The 24,127-nt window shown below is 35.6% G+C and overlaps 1 protein-coding gene across 1 annotated transcript; it reads right to left on the reverse strand.

Annotated features, from left to right (window-relative positions):
* Nucleotides 1-6: 6 nt before the first annotated feature.
* On the reverse strand, nucleotides 7-22,867 carry LOC137408718 (sodium- and chloride-dependent glycine transporter 1-like). Its single transcript, XM_068095295.1, has 15 exons — nucleotides 22,743-22,867; nucleotides 18,537-18,696; nucleotides 17,464-17,595; nucleotides 16,061-16,216; nucleotides 12,241-12,356; nucleotides 11,603-11,685; nucleotides 10,669-10,807; nucleotides 9,010-9,248; nucleotides 8,101-8,225; nucleotides 7,190-7,302; nucleotides 5,357-5,485; nucleotides 4,921-5,145; nucleotides 3,558-3,728; nucleotides 2,121-2,249; nucleotides 7-351 (listed from the first exon to the last, which is right to left on the reverse strand). Exons 1-15 carry the CDS (start codon nucleotides 22,749-22,751, stop codon nucleotides 298-300), a joined length of 1,980 nt encoding a protein of 659 aa, XP_067951396.1. The 5' UTR covers nucleotides 22,752-22,867; the 3' UTR covers nucleotides 7-297.
* Nucleotides 22,868-24,127: the final 1,260 nt, after the last annotated feature.

The following is a 24,127-nucleotide window of genomic DNA, read 5'->3' on the forward strand; positions in this document are numbered from 1 at the left end:
ATCTTTTCAAATGAATTGCATGAAGTATCGTAATATCGTTTTATTTACTAACATTGTTCGAGTTTATACTTTTATCAGCAGCAGAGGCCTGACAATCTTTCGCAATAACATATTACGATTCTGATGAAACAGTACTAAAAATGCAAAACTATGGACAGTAAGTAGCCTATACGAATAATAAACCTCCAACCTCTAGTAATATATTAATTAATCACATAAAAAAACATACAAAAAGATGTCCTTGACCCTTCGGCGTAGCATAAGATGTTACTCGTAGCGAGCATGTCATCTCTGAAACTAATCTTCCACCTGATATGCTTGGTTGTGGAAGTCCACCTTGTTGTAACTCTCCTGCAAGTAGTAGTTATCACTCTTTGAATATCAGTGACTACACAATTCTAACTTAATGTCTGGACATCCCAGGTTGAGCTTCTAACTGCACATATGCCCTGTTTCGGCTGGTGATGAGTATTTGCGAGTCATGCATTTTATTACATCATATACGCATGTATCAAATGGAAAGCGGTGTCCAACGTCAATCGGTATTCTAAGACAAGAAATTGCATCGTTATTATTATTTGTTAGTGTCATTATATGCCAGTAGTACCATATTACTACTAGCACATTAAGTCTTGGGCACCGTGAGAAATTTTCATGTGTAATAACTATGTGCATAATTATTCCGTGGTGCATCAAGGTGGCTGACTGAAACTGTTGGAAGCGCGCTTTGGATGCGAATCTAGCGACATAATGGCTGGGAGTAACTCTTAGTGTGGCTTCGGACAGATGGAAAGATCTGGCTCCTGGTGTAGAGTAAAGACTAGCGAAATGCCCAGCGTTGCACGGGTATTAAAAACAGCTTATAAATAGTGGCAGGTAATGTAGTTGCCTGCTACTTGCCGTTAGCCTGGCACATTGCCAATCACTAATTCTGAGTAAGCTAGTATTCGTATTGTTAAATTTACTAATAAGAGCTGCGAGAGCAAGCTTAAGTGATGTTGTGTAACGCAGAGTGCTATGCGTATTTTAATCCATATACGGACTCATATCGCCCAATGAATCAATCGCATCTCGGGTAGCGTAATTGGTTAGGTTATCGTCCGGTGAATGGGAGGTTCCAGATCAAATCTTCTGCGATACGGATTTGTCATTGATAGATACTAATAGCTATAGCTAGACATCCGAATGACAGACAACAAACTGAGATTTATTTAGATTACTGATGTTAAAGTAGACTCCGCTATTCCAAAATATTCCGGAAAATTCAAATTTTGCTATTGTGGAATAGAAAACTACTTTGGGAATTTTAATTTTTTTACTTAATACAATAGAGTTCTTCGACGTGTTTTAGTGTTTTAGAGGAGGTTTGATATGACTCACGGTGTTGTTTGCGCAATGATTGCTTGCTACAAAGCGAATTTAGCGTTGCCTGTTATCAATTATGTGTTTGTTACTTTGTGGCTGACAAACAAACAAAAAGATAATTGGGTACATGACAAGCAGTATCTATAGATCGAGGTTTATTTAGACGTACTCGCATTAGACTTTATTCAGAATTTACAGTTGTAAAATTTCATTTTCCCCAAACATATTACTCGATAAATTTAAAACAGGCCAGTGGCAGTGCAGCACAACAATGGCAACTGCCATGTTATGATCGAGTGTGCCGTTGTAAGCTAGTTTTCGGTAATACATACCGTATTTTCACTGATATTTCATACCGAAAATTTTGTGAACATTTATATGATCAACCATCATTATTATTAGAGTTTGTTAAGGATTTATACCATGGCGTGTATATTGCATGTATAATAACAAGAGTTTTTTTTTATATTCAGGTTCTATTCGACCCGACAGCAACATGTTCATAAACATTACTCATGTATAAGTAAAAACCCAAAAGTTTTACCTTAAAATCGTCTCCCAGAAACTCGACTTATGCATAAGTATTCGTGGTATGTGGGTGTGCAGCTTGCGCGCATTGTAATGTCTATAATAGCGGACGAATACACCATTGCAGATTAGAAGAAAAGAATTGTTAAGCTGATGTCATTGTTGCAATGTTATGACAAGTCAAATAATTTTCATAACAAATTTAATATAGCTTTAGCTAGACTTACCCCACCAAAATCGCCCTCCGAAAAGTTGTTAGGATCTATCACCCACCCATCCACGTATGTCACAAGTCTTCGGTGCTCAACTAAAGCTGGTCCCCAGTCAATAGTTGGGTTGATCAAAGCTGAGAGCCTCTGTAAGGATGATTGATAGACTATTATATGCAGCGAAATTAGTTATAACACAAAACTACGACTTAGGTAGCAGATGTGGCCTAGCGGTCTGGATTGCTTGGTCTGCATACAGCAGTTCGGGGTTCAACTCCCAGATTATGCACTGCCAACTCGATGCAAGGCCCGTTTAAAAAGATGTATGTTGCTCCACGCACAGCCAATAGAAGCTTCGTAACAGCTTCAGCACAAATTTCACAGCAATCCTTAACTTTTCAAGGCTGATAAGGACCGGACACTCCTGCAATAAGTGACAATCCACAAAACTTAAACTCATTTTTAGAGTATGAGCCATAATTTTAACACCTAAATTGCTTTCTAAACATATTTTATTTATTTCCTATTTAATAAGGAGATGAGTTGAAGTTATCTTGATTGACTTTTAGTCTATATTTCAACTTGAGTTCCAGTATTTTAAGCCAGAGAAAGCTCATACGCATTAGTATGGACTAAATATTCTTGCTCGTGATTAACTGGATTCGTTGTGAGAAAGAAGTCACATGTTTGTAAATAAGTGAGAGTAATTCATGAACAGCTGAAGAGAGAAGACTGACAGCGTATCGCTATACATTCGTAAGTATAAAAATGAAGGGCGTGCAATTTTCAAGGGCACCATAAAAATATGCCCAAAGAGCATGAGGTACAATTTTAAATAATAAAATTTAATGAAAAAACAGTAAATTTTAAATAGAGGCATGAATAGAGGCAATAGACTCTGCCTATGCTAAATGTTTATTTTACTTCAATTCAAGGTTTCAAGATTTTTCATGGTTTGTGTCCTCATTTTTTACATGACAGTTGCAGGTTCTCAACTTATTTCAACTTATGTGACATGAACAAATTGCATACAATCACTAACAATTATTTTGAAAATATCATTGCTAGCTTCTTTAACAATCTTCCACCTACATGTAATATCCGTTCTCTTAGCAGAGAAAGGCATTTTAAACACTTTGTCAAACAATTTATTCAATTTTAATGGTTAACTGTTGCCCTTTTTTTGTTTTACTATTGTTGTATGGCCTAATTTGAAAAAACATTTTTATTTTAGAAATGAAATTATTGCCAATAAAGTACTATTATATATATATTAACTTTAAAAAATGGAACAAGAAAATACGCTGAAAATTGCTGAAACTGCTAGCTCACCGATGCTTGCTCGTTTTATTATTGCTAATTATTATTCTTTCCTTGTGAAGTAACAAGGTATTACTATATGTTCTCATATTAAATTTTGTGAAAAGCTTGTCATTGAGAATAGCTTGTACCAACCTGAGTAAAGGATCCGCTCTCAGTGATGAAGTGGTAGATTGGCGGAATAAATATGGCAACCACAACAGCGAGAGTGCACATCCAGCCAATGGCCTGTGCCCAATCTTCGTAGTTTTCATCGTTGTCGTACTGGAGCGGGCTGTAGCTTAGCCAATCAAACATCATTACAAACTACAGCAAAAAAAATCAATAATATGCCGTAAAACTTCTATTTGAATGCTACTTCTGATAAAAAGCCCCTGTATGGGGGGGTTCGAACATACAACACTCCCCTTTAATTGAACGCCACCCTTTATTTGAACGTTACCTCTAATAAAAAGCCCTTATATGGAGGAGTTCGAAAATGCAGTGCCACCCTTCAATTGAACGCCACTTCTTTTAGACCTCCAAATTGACATTCATTATGTTTGAACTTAACTAGCCTATCATAGAAAGTGATCAGTAAAATATTCTTCACAAAATGGTGCTGATAATGCCTCAATTGCATCAATAACAATTAATTATTTTATTGTTGCTGTAGTGGTTGCTAGTTTTAGTGAAGATGTGCATGAGAAAATTATTTGTGACGATCATCAGAACTACCCTGGTTTGAAATCAGGAAGGTTTATATCTGGTCCACTGTCTTCAGATTTGTCTGTAAGGTTGTTTACAACCTGATCTGAAAACTTTAAAATGTTTCGATGACCGATTAGAACACTATTCAGGAACTGCGAACAATGTAATAGTAGCCATTGTTACGGCATACCGTATTGTTAATTTTATACCTACAAAGCTTTTCTGCTTTTTCCTGAAAACTTTAAAAGCAGTACTATTGAAATAATTAATAACTGTACATGTTCAAATTTTTACTCAATGTATGTATGTAGTTTTTTGTTGATCTCTATATATACGATATATGAAAAACCATTTAGCTCCGTCACTCAAATGTCACTATGCAAATAAAAGGGTAAATGTATCTTCCTAAAATTCTGACCAGCTAGTCAAAAAATAAAGCGCTACTTTCTATTTTAACAGCACCTCTAATTGGAAGCCACTATAAGAAAAGGGTTTAAAAATAGAGCACCATAGCTTTCAAAGAGCTTTTACGAGAAAGAGGCTTGTTGCGAAAAATATAGCGCCACGGCACTCAATTAGAGGTTTTACCATTAATTCAATAGGTTCAATATACATGTACATCTATTTATTGGAAAAAGATCAAGCAGAGCTACACTTTAATCTCCTTCATGTAGACTTCACTAAAATGTGTGTGTTGCTGGATGGTTACAGCCAAGGTGTCACTAGCCACGGATACGTGCATGTCAAAAATGACAAATAGTGAAATGACATATTCAAGAGTGGATAATTCTAAACTACATCTACATACCGTAACAGCTAGAGGAGTGAAGAAGCACCAGCAGAGAATCCACCAATACTTGTAGCAATACCACGCAGGGAAGCAGGCGGTGTCATAGATCATAACCTGGATGTCGTTGAGGAACCGGTATACTCCGTATGTGTAACCAACAGCCAGACACTCAAGGAGGGCCAACAGCAGCACATTCCAACCTCCAGAGTAAGTGTCAAGCAGGTCAAGTAGGTAGGAGCCTCCCTAAAACAGTCCATCTGTAAGATAGGGTAATTTACCAACCTTTGCTATCATTAGGTAACCTACTTATGACAACACAATTTGGAATTGCGCCGTTATAAATTCAAGTGATCATTGCCTGTCAGCTGTGGGGAAACCAGAAATCATATCTTTCAGCATTTTGTATGACAATGTTTATCTCGAACGATTGTAAGAAGGGAGCAGAAATACATACATCACAGCAAAGTGGAAGGCCAAGGAGGTACATTATGATACACATGACTCCAAGAACTAGCCATTTCTTCTTCCTCTGATTGGGGAACAGATCCATGTAAGAAGTGAGTATCGTCTCAACGAGGGCAAACTACAAAAAAAGTTGAGCAACTAGAGACTTGTACTGGAGGAGTCACAACTATATTTGCCATACTTAGGAGTTGTTTTCACTTCACAAAAAAGAAGTAAGCTTAAGCCTGGTTCACACTGTATTGTGGTATATTGGGGTTGTCCTCTATCTGACTATCTGAACTGTAAACCGTGGCATTGCCGAGGCAACGCAGTTATGTTAGAATAAATTGCGGATGTCAAAATTTCTGGATATCTCGTCATGCAGCCACAACAGTCTGTGCAATGCGCACTACTTCGGCGATGATGATTGGCTGTTGTGGATTGCTTGATCTAATACTTCCTTTTATAATTGTTGCTGCGAGACTAGTATTTCGTCGTTTCAGCGACCGCATTGTATAAGATCGCTACGCCGCGGACTATAATATAGTCCACGTTTATATCACCGATGCGGACTATAATATAGTTCGCGTCGCTGATATAAATGTAAACGCAGATGGGTTTGTGATAGTGTGAACATTGTTATCGCAGACGATCACCGAAGTATTGTGGGAATACACACTGCGATACAGTGTGGTCCAGCCTTGAATGACGCTGCTAAACCTCGACACAAGCAGTTAGTCTTTTAACATTTCCTTTGCAAGTCGAAGGCAACAAAATTAATATTTTTATAGTATGCTATTTTGTTTAAATCATTCTACAGTTGAACTTCACGGTAGATACTTTTTATTATATATAAAATTAAAACAAGTGCATCATATAAAACTACTAGCTGTGCCACCCGGCGTTGCCCAGGTAATAGAATAGTCTTTGGACAGAAAATTGATTTGTATTTAACATATAACAACATTTGCCATTCTAACTTTCAAACTACATATCATGAGCAAAGTGTTTTGTCTTATAAACAATGAGTAGTGAGAGTTGCTCGCTGTTAGCCAGTTTAATAATGTGAGCGAACAGCTTCTCGTGACGTTATGCTATGACCTACGTCGCACGCAAAGCAATTAGGTATTTGCTCTCATAAAATGACTTATATTGGCAAGCTATCAATTCGATTTTTGTAGTCTAGTGGGTAAGGCGTCAGACTGGTGAACGGCAAAGTCTGAGATCAAATCTTCTTCGGTATGGAATATTTATTCTAAGATCTATAGCTGGACAATCAATCCTATGAATACACATACAACAAACTTTGAGAAATATAGATTTGATAAACCTAAGTTAATAATGATCAACAAAAGGGATTGTTATTGCTGCTTCACCTCAAATACAAGATAATGTAAGTGTAGGTTTAGCAATGCGCAAGTTAGAAAATAAAAAAGTGGTTAATATGAGCTGCCAGGTGCAACTTACTATAGCTTGAATTAGCTACAGTCTAAACTAACAAATATTTTTGTCACTCATGTACTCTGCTTCATGTAGCTTGTAATTGATGCAAGACTTAATTTTTGATTTCAAAACTAGGTTTTGAGAAATTGCGATGTCATATGCTATAAATTACTTCAGTCAAACAAAGATGGTCAAATTTTACATTGTGTCAAAAAATTCCTATAATAAAAGGAATTTAGTCGAAGGTTTCGGTGTATATAAACATATATTTATTATGTAAGAGCCATTTATTTATTTATAACTGACCATATGCAGCATCAATTACCTACAGTTGTGTGATGTCATGAGTATTGGTCCAAATACATGCTTTAGAAAATAGCTGTGTTGTATTGACACATACCTCAGAGTCCAGTCCTAGGGTGATCAACATGAGGAAAAACAGAACTGCCCAGAGAGGAGATGCCGGAATACTCTGTACAGCCCTGGTATAGACAACAAAGGCCAGCCCAGTTCCTACAAGGTATACATTGTTAAAAGTCTTTGGAGCAAAGATGATACCAATGATTTATCAAGGAATCCACTGAACATCGATGAACTGATCAGAAACAATGAAAATACAGCCTACCACTAAGGCTATTATGCATTGTTCTTACTAATTTCGAAACAAATGCGACAAGAATAATAATAATAATAATAACACTATTTATTGTAGTCGTTCTCTTTTGTAATTAATTACCAAGTCTCCATAGCAATAGTGTGGCGACACCTGGGTTGAACCACTACTCTGGGTTGACAAGGAGATCAGTTTTTCATAGGATGCTATAGTAGAGCATTGGTTGTGCGACACCTTATTTCAAGGTTGTATCTTTACGAGGTCAAGGACAAAAAACTGGGTGATAAAAAAAATGGTGTTATTCATTATGCACACGACACTCATTAATCAACAGCTTTTGTGACTACTGCATCAAGCTATGATACAAAAAAAACCCTTCTGCTCATGTATTCATGTGACGGAGAACCTCAGCACAAAAGGTATAAACCTTCCATATGGCAGAAAATGCAACAACTTCTGCATATTAAGCAAATGGGAAGCAAGACCTATGCGCACAAGCACGACGCCGTTGGTCGCTAAGGTCATTTCCATGGCACAAAGATGGCTCATTACAAGAGTGTTTCGCTTCCAAACAGCAACACTGAATCATGACAGAATGAGAGTGACACGGTTGTTTTCATAATGGTCATATTATAGGGGTGTTTCACTAATCTGTTGCTGTATGGAAACTTAGTAAACATCAGATGGAAGCTACTGACCTGAGTCAACTACGCTGTCGACAGGCTGCCCCAAATCAGTAGCCAGAGCTCCAAGGTAAGAGAATATCACAAATCCTGCAAAGAAACTCGTCAGACAGTTTCCGAAGGAAACTACAAGAGAGTCCCTGTAACAGAAATGAGTTGTCTAAACATCATGAAATGCTCAAATTTAACATAATGATGAACTAAGGGCTGTACATAACAATATCTGTGGGTTTCAACTCTTTCGCTATGGCGAGAGTCTTTCGACATGCGGGATCATATATTCCGCACAGCATGTCATTTTAGTGACATGACAGATCGTTTGATTAGCACGGGATGTCATTTTATAAGCTCCTCATTGCGTGATTAGGTAAAGTGGTATTGTTGGACTTGTGCTAGGAGTAGACCAGTAATTTGCTTTTACCAAAAATAAACAAAACAGCTTTTTGTCTGACCAACTATCATGCTCATATAACAGCTGGAAGTATGAAAAACAAAATGATTAGATATAGTACGTTCTTTTCAACAATACGGATTTTATGTTATGGCTCTCCGAGTCCTCATTTAGTAGTAAAAGTAGCAGTGAAACTGATGATTCAGATGGTGACCATGATTTTGTTGTAGCTAATGTTTTAAAAAAAAGTAGATTAGAGAGAAACATATCATGACAAATTTCTGACTTTTTTATCTCGAACTTTTAAAATATTTGAGAATATTACTACCACAATATACACTTATTAAAACTAGCCCATCTTGTAGCAAAAAATGGACTGATCACTCATTTGTATTTATTTCGTGAAAATTGGATCAATAATTTCAAATCATGGTAAAAAATGTCAGCCCGTGTCCGAAATAGCAAACTTTAAAAAAATTAATCATGTCTCAGCTCAAAACAGCTTCTTAAGGAGAAAGTTAAAAAGCTCTCACCTTATGCAATCGTTGTGAAACTTGTTGTAGCTGGAGAGAGCGATCAATCCACCCCAAGACGCTGACAATGAAAAGAAGATTTGCACGGCAGCATCTTTCCATACTTGGGCACTGTTTAATTTTGAAACATCAGCACTCATGTAGAACTTGATTCCTTCGTCATATCCCTCCAACAGCAGTCCACGAATGAATAGAGTGATGAGCATAACGTAAGGGAAAATGGCTGTAAAGTAGACCACCTGCAAGAACATGTCAACAATTGTTCAAATGCCATCTAAGCACGGATATCTTATAAATGTTTCATTTAATCTCATACAAAAATTTCTTTGCTTTTTTTATGCAATCTTAACCAAAATTGTATTTCACATTTTCTGTCATGTGTAAATAACACTATTTCATGTGAGTCAATTCATACAATCAAATACGTTGAACTCAAACGAAACTGCTCCGGATGGTTTTTTTAGAAATGCCTCAATCCTGGCATTGATATAGAGGTCATATGGATTGGTATCAGCCAATCTTGCTAAATAGATAATTTAGCAACGTCAGATAATTTTTGCAAACCCACTATTGAGGAATAGCGTTTTAGCCTATCACGCTGACAAGTATAAAAAATTAAATTGTTTTTATTAATAAAATATGAATCTTTACTATAATAATAGAAGCTATGTCCATCTGGAGCCACTGGTGGAGAATGGAAAAATATTGCATCGAAGAAGATTTGAACTCGCGTCGTTGAGCATGGTAGTCTGGCTCACCAACAACTGCGCTTGTCGACCAACCACTAACATTCCAGAATAATTTTGTGAATAGTTATTACACCTGATGATCTCTCACAGCCCACTGGACTGTTAGAGTCGTATCTAATAAATTTGGATGCCAAAAAATCTCTGTTATTCGTGTCTAAGCAACTTAGTTGATAAACTTGGCAAAAAACTTTCTTGTTTTTGTCAGGATGCAATTAACACTTGTTGAATCTTCCATTTACAATGACAACAACTACTACAACCAATCACCATCAAGCCTCAGACGCATGGAATTAGGGAATCTGGGAATCAAAAACACTAATCTATTTAGGAAGTTGTGACGTGGCGCCTGCTGGAGTAGTCTGCGTGTTGCTGGATGGTCTTTTTTCTTTTTCTTTTCAATTGCGGTGATTTTTCATCTATGTAAGTCACACCCTGCTCACTTCCTGCTAACTGAACTCTGCATCTCAATTAGCCAAGTTAATGTGCACACAGAGTTTTCATCAATGATCCATAATGTATTTTTAATCAATTGTCTTACTTAAAAAAATCCATCAAACCGCGGGCTAAAAATATAGTTCAGTACTTTCATTTACTAACACTTCGAAATAAAATAAAATCTATGATTTTTTTAATACTACCATAAAAACATATGTTGCTTTATTTATATTTACTGTAATATAAAAAAGTAGCTCAATACCAATATCAATATTCAATCAATCGATTGAATTAAATTTTAGTTAGAACCAGAGAATCAAATCAGAAGCTGTATCGGCTTTTGCAATTCAAATTAACAAATCTGCAGTTTTTTCATACAATAGTTTTTATAAACACAATGGAAACAAAATATTAAGGTTATCAAAAGGTCAAGCTCATCAAACTGTACTAGTTTAAATTATCTCTAAAATCAAACCTTGCCAGAGCTCTTGATTCCTTTCAGAAGTGCGAAATAGACCATCAACCAGGCAGCAAGAAGGCACAGAGCCAGCTGCCAACGAAGGTTTCCAATGTCACCAAGTCCAGAGCTGTAGCCTCTTCCCCAGACACGATAACTAAACATAAATATACCGATTCATAGACCTAAAGGTCAAGCAGTATTACTGTCCACTGTTGAAGTCTAGCTGGTTAGGATCAGCTAATGGGTGTAAGTTATTAGTCTGTCCAAAAGGTAAATACCTGATAATATTGGTATACCTGATATTGGTAATAAAGGTTGCAAGTAATAGTAATAAAACATGTCATAGCAAGAGTCTACGTGAAGGTGTTTGCGTTATATTCTAACAAGAGCTCACATGCAAACTATAGCACTATGATATAACTAGAGCTCACATGCAAACTATAACACCATGATATAACTAGAGCCCACATGCAAGCTATAACATTATGCTATAACAAGAGCTTACATGCAAACTATAACATTATGATATAACAAGAGCTTACATGCAAACTATAACACCATGCTACAACAAAAGCCTATAGCAAACTATAGCACCATTCTATAACAAAAGCTCACATGTAAACTACAACAAATGCTATAAGAAGAGTTGCCATGGAGACAACTATGCTATGCTATAATAGTGCACATGACTGTAGTTTTATAACACAATATAGAATACTGGCAGGTCATTTCATAAGAAAAATGCCCATTCTAAGCTAGCTACAACATAAGGGATAACTTCAGCCCCATAGCACTTTCTTGGCTCCTGAATATGTAATGAATGTAAACCATTAGATTTTGAAAACATGGCGGTTGCTTTGCTGTAAAAATTATAGTATCTCTTTTCCCTCGCAATGGCTACTACTAGCGGAAGTGCACCTTGGTAATTAAGTTAAGAGTGGTGACTCACTGTAAGTAATCCTCACTGGCAGCTCTTACTTTAATGTTGTTCTCACCAGCTAATGTGGTGTTCCAAAGGCCTAGGGGTAACTCCTAAAATTCAATAGCATTGTAAAAACACTTGGGTCACGAGAGAGACGAGTGTTTTTGAAGTAGTGTGTAGATTATTTCTCCAAACTCATTTGGAAGGCAACAATTTCATGTGAGCCCAGATTTCATTGAATAGGGTGAATGATAACCCGTGGATCAAACCTTTACGTTGTTTCCTTGGTAGCCAGTGGTAATGTTACCATAATGCAAATCTGAATGTGACGTACAGATAAGATATTGGTTGGCAGTTGCTTTTCCTTTATATAAAATTTTTTTTCCTTGGAATGAATAAATTTAAAAATATTGTACATTTGGTGTTAAGACAGAAAAAAATTATTTAGAGTACAGGTAAATCCTAGTAGAAAAGACAACTATGGTACTGCTATGAGGCTCATTTCCCAAAACCTAGTTGTAGGTTCTGAAGCTGTAACAGGTTTTATCATTGGCTTCCTAAAACCATTTGTCCAATTTGGAACAAAAAATTTATGTTGCAATGATATTACAATAGAATCCTTTGTGATGGATTGGCACATTTTTAAAAAAAAAATTTAAACATACCCCGTTCAAGCTATTGAGGGAGCCATTTTGATAGACACAGACTCCAGTGCTAAGAGCTTCATAATTGGGCCCAGTGCAGTTGGTAGCATCAAACGGCTGCATCCAGTCCTCGCAGTCTTAAATACACAAGATATTATTGACATGTGTGGCTGATATATATATATATATATATATATATATATATATCTATATATATATATATATACAAAAGTAGATATATTAAATAAATATATAAAAAAATATATAAAATGTATATATTAAAAATATATATATATATAAATATATATAAAACTATATATATAAATATATATATATATATAGTTCTATATAATATATAAATATATACATGTATATAAAAATCTATACAAAATATATATAATAATACATATATTAAATAAATGTATAAACAAAAATATATATATACAAATATAGAATAATGTCACGCTTCTTTAGCATAGTGCTCTATTACTGGAAGTAAAAGCTAAAATATAAAAATCATCTCCTCCTTCTTTTATATATATACAAATATATGTATTTAAAAAATATACGTAAATCTATATATATTTCTCAAAGTATGTCCGTGCATGTGTTGGTGCGCATTCCGGCTATAGATCTTAAAATCTTGGATTAAAGATTCCATATCGTAGAAGATTCAATCTCGGACTCTGCCGATCGCCAGTCGGACGCCTTACCCACTAGATTACAGAAATTGAATTGCTAGCTTGCCAATATAAGCCATTATATGATAGCAAATACTTAAGGACTTTGCGTACGACGAGGGTCATAACATAACGTCACGAGAAGCTGTTCGCTCACGTTATTAAATATACTGGCTAATAGCGCCCAGGCTAATAGCAAGCAACTCTCACTACTTCTCATTGTTTATAAGACAAAACGCTTTTCTCATGATATGTAGTTTGAAAGTTAGAATGGAAAATGTTGCGTATATGTTAAATACAAATCAATTTTCTATTACCCGAGCAACGCCGAGTAGCACAGCTAGTATATATATAAAAATATATATATAAAAAATATATAAACGAAATATATATACAGTTCTATATAATATATAAATATATACAGTGAAACATGGATAACTCGCCCTCGGATATAGCGAACACATGGTTAACTCGACTGGATTTGTTTGGTCCGTTCTCACGCAATGATAAATGGCTCTATATAACTCGAATTCAACACTGTTATAACGAACTGTTTTTTGCCCAACGGCTACCAAAACGGTTGCTATCGCTTTAGAAAATCACTTTATTCCAAGCCATAGAGGTAAACCTCAACTTTTCGTAATTCATAAGCGTCGTTATTACCTCCATCGGCAAAATATTTTTGTCAACGACTGTTCTAAAGGTTTGGTGAAATTTGATTTATACTGCTATACGATGAATAGAACGGGCTAGCCGGGTCACGGGCGCAAGGATTTTCGCCACGCACTTACAAAACAAAAACAGCATGTTGTTTTTGTTTTGTATTTGCGTGGCGAAAATCCTTGAGTGCGTGACCCGGCTAGCCCGTGATGAATAGTTTTCCGACGTTGATTCCGTGTTGAATTAACGTCGGAATGTTGAATGTTTAAAACGTCTTAAAAATTGTTGAAATCAAACGTATACTTTGTCTTAGCTAAAAAAAACTATTCATCGTTTGACCTAAACACAAAATACGTGTGTACATTTAATAAGTATCCATTCAAAAAGCGTGAGTGATATACAATGTACCGTAAAACCTCGTAAAACTTCTAATTGAACTGCTTCGGAGTGTTGCTCTTAACGAATCCCAGGTAAAGTAAGGTAATCTTTCCATAAACTTCAAGAAAGATCGGTAAAATTGATCGTGGGTAAAACGATCAAAAGAAAAAGATGTCTTTTCTTTGAGCATTTCAGCAACGATCAAGTTTTGCCAATGTCAATCTAAAAACGTCCTGGCAATAACATCACCTCAAACAACAAACCAATCTCAAGTGATAGAAAAATCTCTATACTTTTTGATAAAAACGTTTTAAACTTTACATTAGAAGCATTTAATTTGAAACAAGCCATTTGTGCTTTTGATTTATATTATAGTTTGTATATGTACATGTATCTACTAATAAATAAGTAAATACATGGACTTGTGACAGTGCTCTGATAACTTGAACACTCTGATAATTCGAACACTTTTGCTCGGTCCCTTGAAGTTTGAGTTATTCGAGTTTCACTGTATACAGTGAAACTCGGATAACTCAAACTTCAAGGGACCGAGCAAAAGTGTTCGAATTATCAGAGTGTTCAAGTTATCAGAGCACTGTCACAAGTCCATGTATTTACTTATTTATTAGTAGATACATGAACATATACAAACTATAATATAAATCAAAAGCACAAATGGCTTGTTTCAAATTAAATGCTTCTAATGTAAAGTTTAAAACGTTTTTATCAAAAAGTATAGAGATTTTTCTATCACTTGAGATTGGTTTGTTGTTTGAGGTGATGTTATTGCCAGGACGTTTTTAGATTGACATTGGCAAAACTTGATCGTTGCTGAAATGCTCAAAGAAAAGACATCTTTTTCTTTTGAGCGTTTTACCCACGATCAATTTTGCCGATCTTTCTTGAAGTTTATGGAAAGATTGCCTTACTTTACCTGGGATTCGTTAAGAGCAACACTCCGAAGCAGTTCAATTAGAAGTTTTACGAGGTTTTACGGTACATTGTATATCACTCACGCTTTTTGAATGGATACTTATTAAATGTACACACGTATTTTGTGTTTAGGTCAAACGATGAATAGTTTTTTTAGCTAAGACAAAGTATACGTTTGATTTCAACAATTTTTAAGACGTTTTAAACATTCAACATTCCGACGTTAATTCAACACGGAATCAACGTCGGAAAACTATTCATCACGGGCTAGCCGGGTCACGCACTCAAGGATTTTCGCCACGCAAATACAAAACAAAAACAACATGCTGTTTTTATTTTGTATGTGCGTGGCGAAAATCCTTGCGCCCGTGACCCGGCTAGCCCGTTCTATTCATCGTATAGCAGTATAAATCAAATTTCACCAAACCTTTAGAACAGTCGTTGACAAAAATATTTTGCCGATGGAGGTAATAACGACGCTTATGAATTACGAAAAGTTGAGGTTTACCTCTATGGCTTGGAATAAAGTGATTTTCTAAAGCGATAGCAACCGTTTCGGTAGCCGTTGGGCAAAAAACAGTTCGTTATAACAGTGTTGAATTCGAGTTATATAGAGCCATTTATCATTGCGTGAGAACGGACCAAACAAATCCAGTCGAGTTAACCATGTGTTCGCTATATCCGAGGGCGAGTTATCCATGTTTCACTGTATATATAAAATATGTATAAACTATATATATAAAAAGTATATATATAAAACATATACAAAATATATAAAAAATATATATATAAATATGCATACAAAATATATATCTATACAATAGAATATATGTCTACAGTGTCTCTACAACTATATATACACATATATAGTTATAGTTTACATTCTCATATAAACGAACATCAGTGATATTGTTAACAATGATGACATGGCAATAACTGGTCATACCCTGTCATAATAAGAATGCTACTAGCAACAATAACAGTGATGGAAAGAGTGCCATTAATAAAAATTTAACACTTTGAAACTGTTCCGTTGTTTCTTAAAACAATGACAATATATATCTTCATGTAGGTAAACAAAAAATTTCTCAGTGGAGAACTAAAAATTTTATATTATAATTAACCATTTTATTTCACGATCAATAATAAACATGGCAGGGCATAGAAGTATTCATAAATGTAGCACTTACACAAACTTGAGTCTCCTTCGATACAACTGTTCCAGATAAGCTGGTTGCTGGGAAGGTTAAGAAAAGATGCGACCAAATAGTAAATGGCCCAACCAATGATCATGTTGTAGTAGATACCAACCAGAGTGGACACTACCACCATGCCCCATCCAATGCCTGTAACAAAATTTTTTATAACTGTTGAAGTTGTCTTTTCATTAATGCCATGAACAAACAACTCCTAAACTTTGATACTTCATTACTAAGCATTTTAATCTGTGTGTCATTAGAAACTAGTGTCCTTTCAGCAGACATTTTTTAGTCAATTAGAAGTACTCTTAGTATTTTGGCAATACCTCAAAAAATAATAGTCCAATTAACTCGAAACTTTGGAAATTATCTTGAAAATGCTCAAAGCAACCAAAGTTTTGCAAACCTATGTAAACTAGGTCGGTAGGACTAAGAAGTGCTCAACTATATTTTTAGCCCGTGGTTTGATGTATTCTTTAAAGTAAGACAATTGATTAAAAATGCATCATGAACCATTGATGAAGACTGTGTGCAAAATAGCTTGGCTAATTGAGATCCAGAAGCCAGTTGGCAGGCAGTGAACAGGGTGTGACTCACATAGATGAAAAATCACTGCAATTTAAAGGCAAAAGAAAAAAGAGCACCCAAAAACATGCAGACTACTCCAGGAGGCGCCGCGTCAAAACCTTAAATAGATTAGTGATTTTGATTCCCAGATTTTCTAATTCCATGCTTCTGAGGCTTGATGGTGATTGACTGTAGCAGTTGTTGTCATTGTAAATGGAAGATTCGACAAGTGTTAAATACATCCTGACAAAAACAAGAAAATCTTTTGCCAACTTTATCAATCAAGTTGCTGAGACACGAATAACAAATTTTTTAATATCTAGCTTTATTAGATACCAGCTGCTCGGGCAGTCCAGTGCAAAAAACTAACAGAAAAAAGAAATCACGCAGCCGAGTTTACTTGGCCGTAGGATCAAGTAGGAGAACAATACTCCGAATTATCTCAGCCTCAGGATTCAAAGTGTTAAAAATGAACTTTTTCAAAGTTTAATAGATTTTATCAGAAAGTATTGGTATTTTTTATAATTTGCGATTGTTTTTGATGTTTGAGGTGAACTTACATGCCAGCATGTTTCAAGATTAAAATAAAAAAAACTTGATCGTGGTTAAAATGCTTCTAAAAAATACATGCGAAATGACGTTACTAATTGCTATCGTTGATATCGGTTATTGCGTTCAAGTTGCAGCATTACATAATTTTATTCTTTCAGTCTCTTTGCAACTGAAATCTACTGAAACTTTGTGGACAGCCATCTTTGAATCATTTATCAAATTATTTTCTGTATATTCCATTTGAGGTGTAACAGCAGTAATGGTACACAACTTACCGCTAAATAACCGGCTGAATTTCCAGCAGGTGACGGGTCCAGATGAAGAAAATTGACCAAGAGACAACTCCAAGACAAAGATTGGGACTCCGACGAGAAACAACATAATGACATAGGGAATGAGAAACAGAGCTACAAACAATACATACATATATATTAGATAATGCATACATACATAAGTATATATATATATATTATAAAATACATATTATAAAATACATATATATTATAAAATACATATTATAAAATACATATATATTATAAAATACATATATATTATAAAAGACATATTATAAAATACATATATATTATATAATAAATACATATTATATAATAAATACATATTATACAATACATATATATTATATAATACATATATATTATATAATACACATATATATTATAATGTATTATATATAATATATTATATATTATACAATACATATATATTATACAATACATATATATTATATAATATATATATAATACAATACATATATATTATATATTACATATATATTATATAATACAACAGCAAGGCAAAAATAGGATGAACTAAATGAATAGTTTCATAAACCTGATGAGTGAGACATTTTCATAAAATTATGTCAATAGAGTAGAGCTAGTCGAATGTTGGTGACCTTTAATCAACCTTGAGTCCTAGAAGCAATCAAGATGTGAGAACATCCCAGACCGCTTGGCCAACTACAGCCCAATGCAAACATAAACATAGATATATTATAAAAGCATTCATAAAATGAATGACCTTCTAACGCACAAGCACCCTTGAAGCATGCCCTGTGCTGCCGCATTTGTTCACAGCCTTTTCAAAATGAAATGGTTTTCTGCGGACTTCAGAAATGCAAGCAATACCAAACACGCGCACCCAAAGGCTAGCCAATTTACGAACTCCTTGAAACAAAGCATTATATCGGTCATAGTTCATGAATACCTTCAATGTAAGGAAACATCTATGTAATTAGCTGTCCCCTAGGCCTAGATAATAATAACTTCCCCCTTAAATTATAAACCTACTGATTAATTCTATAGAATGTAATGGTTATCCCACTTACCTCCTCCATTCCTGTAGCAGAGGTAAGGAAACCTCCAAACATTTCCCAAACCTACTGCATAGCCAAGACAAGATAATAGAAACTCTGCCTGTCCACCCCAGTTTCCTCTCGCCTTGTTCTCATCATCTTTGAAGTTGACAGCTTCCTCTGGATTCTGTCCCTGTAGATGCAGTCACAGTTACTAAACCAGTAGAACTAATAATGATGGTAATACATAATTGTCTTGCACTCGGACTCTTATGGGTGGAATTTCAACCTTTCAGAAAATAACCATGAAATAATCCCTCGAAGAACGTGTACGTCTACAGATGTTGCAGAAGCTTTGCGGGTTTTCAAGAACCGTGTTGCACAAACAATGGCTCTGTGATCTTGCCTGAACATGTCCAAATTCAGTAGTAAGGTAACCTAGACGACTAGAGACATGTCCAGTTGCAAAAAGCAGTTTAAGATTGGACGTTGTTTCCATCACCAAGGTTGGCCTTTTAGGGAATTGAACCCCCAACCTGTTGCTTCAAGTCAGGCATCCTAGACCACTAGCCCATAGCCACTCACTGTTTCATGAAATAACTAGCGTCACAGGAACCAGGAAATAATTCAAGCAGAGACAGTAGTTTTATAGTACTCAATCTAGAGTAGCTGTTATTTAGTAAGTTAGTAAATCGCTGATACTACCATATATGAGGTCAAGGTCGAAAATCTAAACAGGATTAGGTATGTTTGTTCTGACAGTTTGCACCTATCTAACCTCCCTTTTACATGTGGTCACACCCTTCATGCTCTCCCGCTGCTCAGTAAGGCGAGATGCATTTACTTGTCTCTATTGTGTAAAAGCAATGAAACAATCGAGACATCAGACAGGCTGTATGGTATGAATACACGCTGAGATCAACCATAACAATACTTAAGGAAGATTTAAATAATGTATACTGTGTGTTAAATCAGGGCTTTGTTAGTATTCAGCACCTATGTCATGCATTGATTCATTCTGCCCACTGGTTACTCAAGCTAGTTATAAGGCCTGCAAGTATCCCATTCATTCTGAGGCTCCTGGTGTCTGCGTGAGCGCATCTTGCAGAATGAACAGAAATGAGGGGCCAGAAGATGTTTTAGTCCTGCTAGAATATACATGTATATACAGTATCTTTACCAGCTGACAAAAATATCTTCTGGCCCCCACATTTGTGCTCAACCAGCAAGATGTGCTTACCTATCAATATGTAATTACAATATTATTTGAATACAGATTTGAAGATACCTATTTAAATTTGTCCAATACGCCCGAAGGCATTACATTGTCATAAAATTAAAGTCGTTTAAAATGTGTGATTAAAGTTCTCTTGCAGTACCAATTTCTGTACGCGCAATGTTTGGTGCAATTCTCTTATAACATATTATATAGCATATTAATATAACATATATATAATATGTACTTGTATTGATCTATTTTAAAATGTGGGTTCAATATTCCCACATGGTGAAGGCCGATGGAACAGAAAATGGTTAAAGAATTTGTTGGATTGAAAAAATGTTTCAATGACTGCCCTGCAATATGACTTTTGATGAATTGATAAAACAAATTAAACAGAGGGAAATACATTATTGGAATATTTCAATACAGAACCGATAAAAGCAGATATGCTGTAAAGTCTCAGACTAATAACTCAAATTGCTGGCCAACTCAGCGTGTTTGTTACCGTATCTAAATTAAGTGCAACAGAACTTGTTTTTAGTGTTGGCCTGAAAAGTAAACTTTCGGACTTTGTAAGCTACTGTCAATCATGGATTCATTAAAGTATTTCACCTTGAAAACAAATAAAAAAATTGTTTAGTTTGTAGAGTAAACAAATTGGTTGTCAGCAAAAGAAAATCCTTCAAAAATGATTTTACACAAAATTTTAGTTGATTTTATTAAAAAGTATGAGTATTTTTCTATCATTAAAGATTGTTTTAGATGTTTGAGATGATCTGACTGCTAAGATGTTTCAAGATTAAAATCAACAAAACTTGATCGTGGTTAAAATACTCAGGTGCAAAATACTTCCGAAATGATGTCACTAGTCGTTATCATTGCTATAGTTCCTCTCCGCTATTGCGTTCAAGTTGCAGCGTTCCGTGTCTCTATTTTGTCAGCCTTACATACGTCGAAATCGCACTTCCACTTGATTCCGAAACATTTTAACCACGATCAAATTTTATCGATTTTAATCTTGAAGCATCCTGGCAGTCAGATCACCTCAAACATCAAAAACAATCACAAATGATAAAAAATACTGACACTTTCTGATAAAATCTGCTAAAAATCTGTGTTAGTTCCTCTTTAATGAAGTTACAGTGGTGCACCAAGGAATACCTAACCCGGCCTACATTAAGCCTCTACTTCGGGATTTACTAGGCATTCACTGCATAGAAAGCTATAGAATTGTCACAAAGGAATGTAAGCAAGGCTTTGTAATGAACGATTATCCTGTTTGTTTAGGCATCAAGCTACCACAGCCGACTTCAAAGCTACTCTTGCAAGCTACCCTACTTGGCTTTCAAGTGGTAAAGCGCTGGCTTGACTATTTCTGGGTGTTGTAAAGACAGCAACAACTTTTGTATGCTTTCAACTGACAAGCTTTACGATTCATTTTTAGCTCACAGGACTCATGCTCTTCTGCTGCAAACATTACACTGCACACCATTTTTATTTTGTTTTGCTATGAAGAAGGCTTGTGATACGCACCCCTCATAGCTATCCGACGATAAAGTCATGAATTCTGGTTGCTTGTTTATTATGTTCTCCTACGGTAAGATACAAATGGTAAGCTCTATCCATCTCGTGTTGAATGACTCAAACTTGTACAATTCCATGCATCAACCAAATATTTTTTTTATCAATCAGCAACTCAATCAGAACCCTTTCTGGCTTCTTCTTAAGAACCCTTTCTAAGAACCCTTTCCAAGAACCCTTTCCAAGAACCCTTTCCAAGAACCCTTTCCAAGAACCCTTTCCAAGAACCCTTTCCAAGAACCCTTTCCAAGAACCCTTTCCAAGAACCCTTTCCAAGAACCCTTTCCAAGAACCCTTTCCAAGAACCCTTTCCAAGAACCCTTTCCAAGAACCCTTCCAAAAATTCCTAGCAAACTTCCTAGAACAGTTATTGTCATTCACCTGCAGCACTGTGTGAACCAGTTGGCAATATAGACATACAGAAAAATGATCAAAGCAGGAGGGGATAAATCACGATTTGCTCATTGAATGCTTAGCGAACTCATTTTTTTGTAAATTTAGGCAGCGTTTTAGTGAATGGACTGCCAATATATCACAGACTCTGGTCCATTATTTACTAGATAGAAATGTAAAATCGTAAATTGTCTTCTCTTTGATTATAAATATTATTAAAAGCAGAAAGGGTATTATATTGTTCAGTCATAGTGCATTGCCCTTCATCTAGCTTTCTAGAACACCATTCAAAATTACATACATCAAAGTACTTTAGTTTGAATATTTTGTGAATGAACCATGGCCTCCAAGTGTTTAGACCAATTAGGGATCTTAGTTAAACAAGCCGAAAATTATGATATGTTCTTTACAGGAAAATACAACTTGTATTCAATCATCCTCTTTTGATGGCAATCAGCTGTTATACGAGTCTAAAGACTTTTGGGCCTCAAATAAAAACTACCAATAAAATAGCAAAACTATAGCATGTGGACCTATGTTCCATTAGCTGATTATCTCCTAGTAGAATCTACTACAGCGTGATGAACTAGCTTGAAGAGATTACACAGTACGGCATTTTCTCTTCTTCACAACGCCGGAATGTGCAAAAAAGGTGAAGTCTAAGATTTTAAATAGTAAATAATATGCATTTTATTCCAATCTGCGGAAGTCTCAAACTAACACCCTCAACATGCCATTAGATTTGTAAGTTATTTAGATATCTGCTATAAGACTAAACTGGAAACCTGTAAGGGAACACAACGCTATCACAGTTGTCATAGCTAAATTATGCTAATACAGCCAGTCGTGATAGCAAAGAAGCTCCCAAACTATAGCAGGTGGATTGCTGCAAAACGAAATACAACTAGTTGGTTGTGTTTTTCATGATCAATTTCGCGAATTTGCGTCTGCTAAAACTAGCTAGAAACGATCAGTGTTCTCAACCTTTTGACAATAAGCCAAAGAGTTTGAGGCCGGGAGCGAAACAACATAAATCCACTCACCTTCGACATCTCAGCTACTCTGCTCGCATTCAAGCGTCGTCAATCCACACCCAACGCCTCCTCTTACTGAATATTCACCCCCTTTTCAGATGAATTATTGTTCCTTTATTTTCGTGAAAGAGAGCTTTATTGACAAGTAGCCTCTGTACCACAAAGAATAGAGAGGGAGCGTTGTTTAACCAACCGTCAATTATGGTATATCTAAACAAAACCTACTCCCTTACATTCAGGTGCACACATCGCTTAGCATACAACAAACGAATAATGAATTTGCATATGAATAGCAAACCAAATTTGCTTACAAGGATTGAACTGGCTTTCTCTCATTAGCAGTAGTTGAATGATAGCGAACTGCCCTCCGCTCTCATCTGGTCACCCAAATTACTGTATTAACAAGGAAGCCAGATGACGAGTTTTAGTATTTTAAATCAGGTACAAGCTTGACTATGTTTACTTGCTAATTGCCAGTCTATAATTGAGCCAAAGCTATTGACCAGCCTGTGAAGACTGGCAGACATAGTGTGAACAATATTTTGGGAGTTGTCTTCTCTGATTATGTTTACTTCCAAGACCACGCAGCCGGAACCTAGTGGTCTAAAACGCCTGACTTGTAGACAACAGGTTTGGGTTTAATTCCCTCTAAAGCCCACTGGTGGTGACTGGAATGATATCTAACCTTGAATTGCTCTCTGCAATGGGGTATGTTTCCAGCTGTTGAGGTTCATTTGCCACGCTCATTGATCATAGATTGTTGTTTGTGCAACAACGTTTTTTAAAAACACACAGCCTCTGTTTGCAGTAAGCTAAGCAAACCTCATAATCATTCTTTGAGTATCGCTCACACTAACGCGAAGTAACCAACCTGAAAACTGACCAGAGTAACCAGAGAGTTATGTCATATAGAGTTATGTCACTATGTCACAATAGAATTATGTCACTATGTCACTATAGAATTATGTCACTATGTCACTATAGAATTATGTCACTATATCACCATAGAATTATGTCACTATGTCACTATAGAATTATGCTACTTAGAAAGCATGTCACTTTAAACATGAATAGGACTTCATGTTCGATCTCTCTGTAAATTGCTAGAACACAAACTATGTGCAGGCAAGAAGCATGCTGTTAAATTTGCTGCTAATAATGGAGCTGTCTTTAATTAGTCTCAGAACTAGGCTTTATTTCATATTTAATAGATGTGAATATTTGGTCTAGTCTCATAGAGTAAAGTATGGAGAGAGTAAAGTGCCGGAATAATAAGGGAGAGGGGGGGGGGGCATATTAAACACTTAGTAACATTACTTCAACTTAAAAGACAACTTAGGGGTCTAAACTGAAATCTTGGTGTTAAAATATTTTATTTATTTATATATATATAC

This window comes from Watersipora subatra, chromosome 11, assembly GCF_963576615.1.
Source record: "Watersipora subatra chromosome 11, tzWatSuba1.1, whole genome shotgun sequence".
NCBI classification, from domain to species: Eukaryota; Metazoa; Bryozoa; class Gymnolaemata; order Cheilostomatida; family Watersiporidae; genus Watersipora; species Watersipora subatra.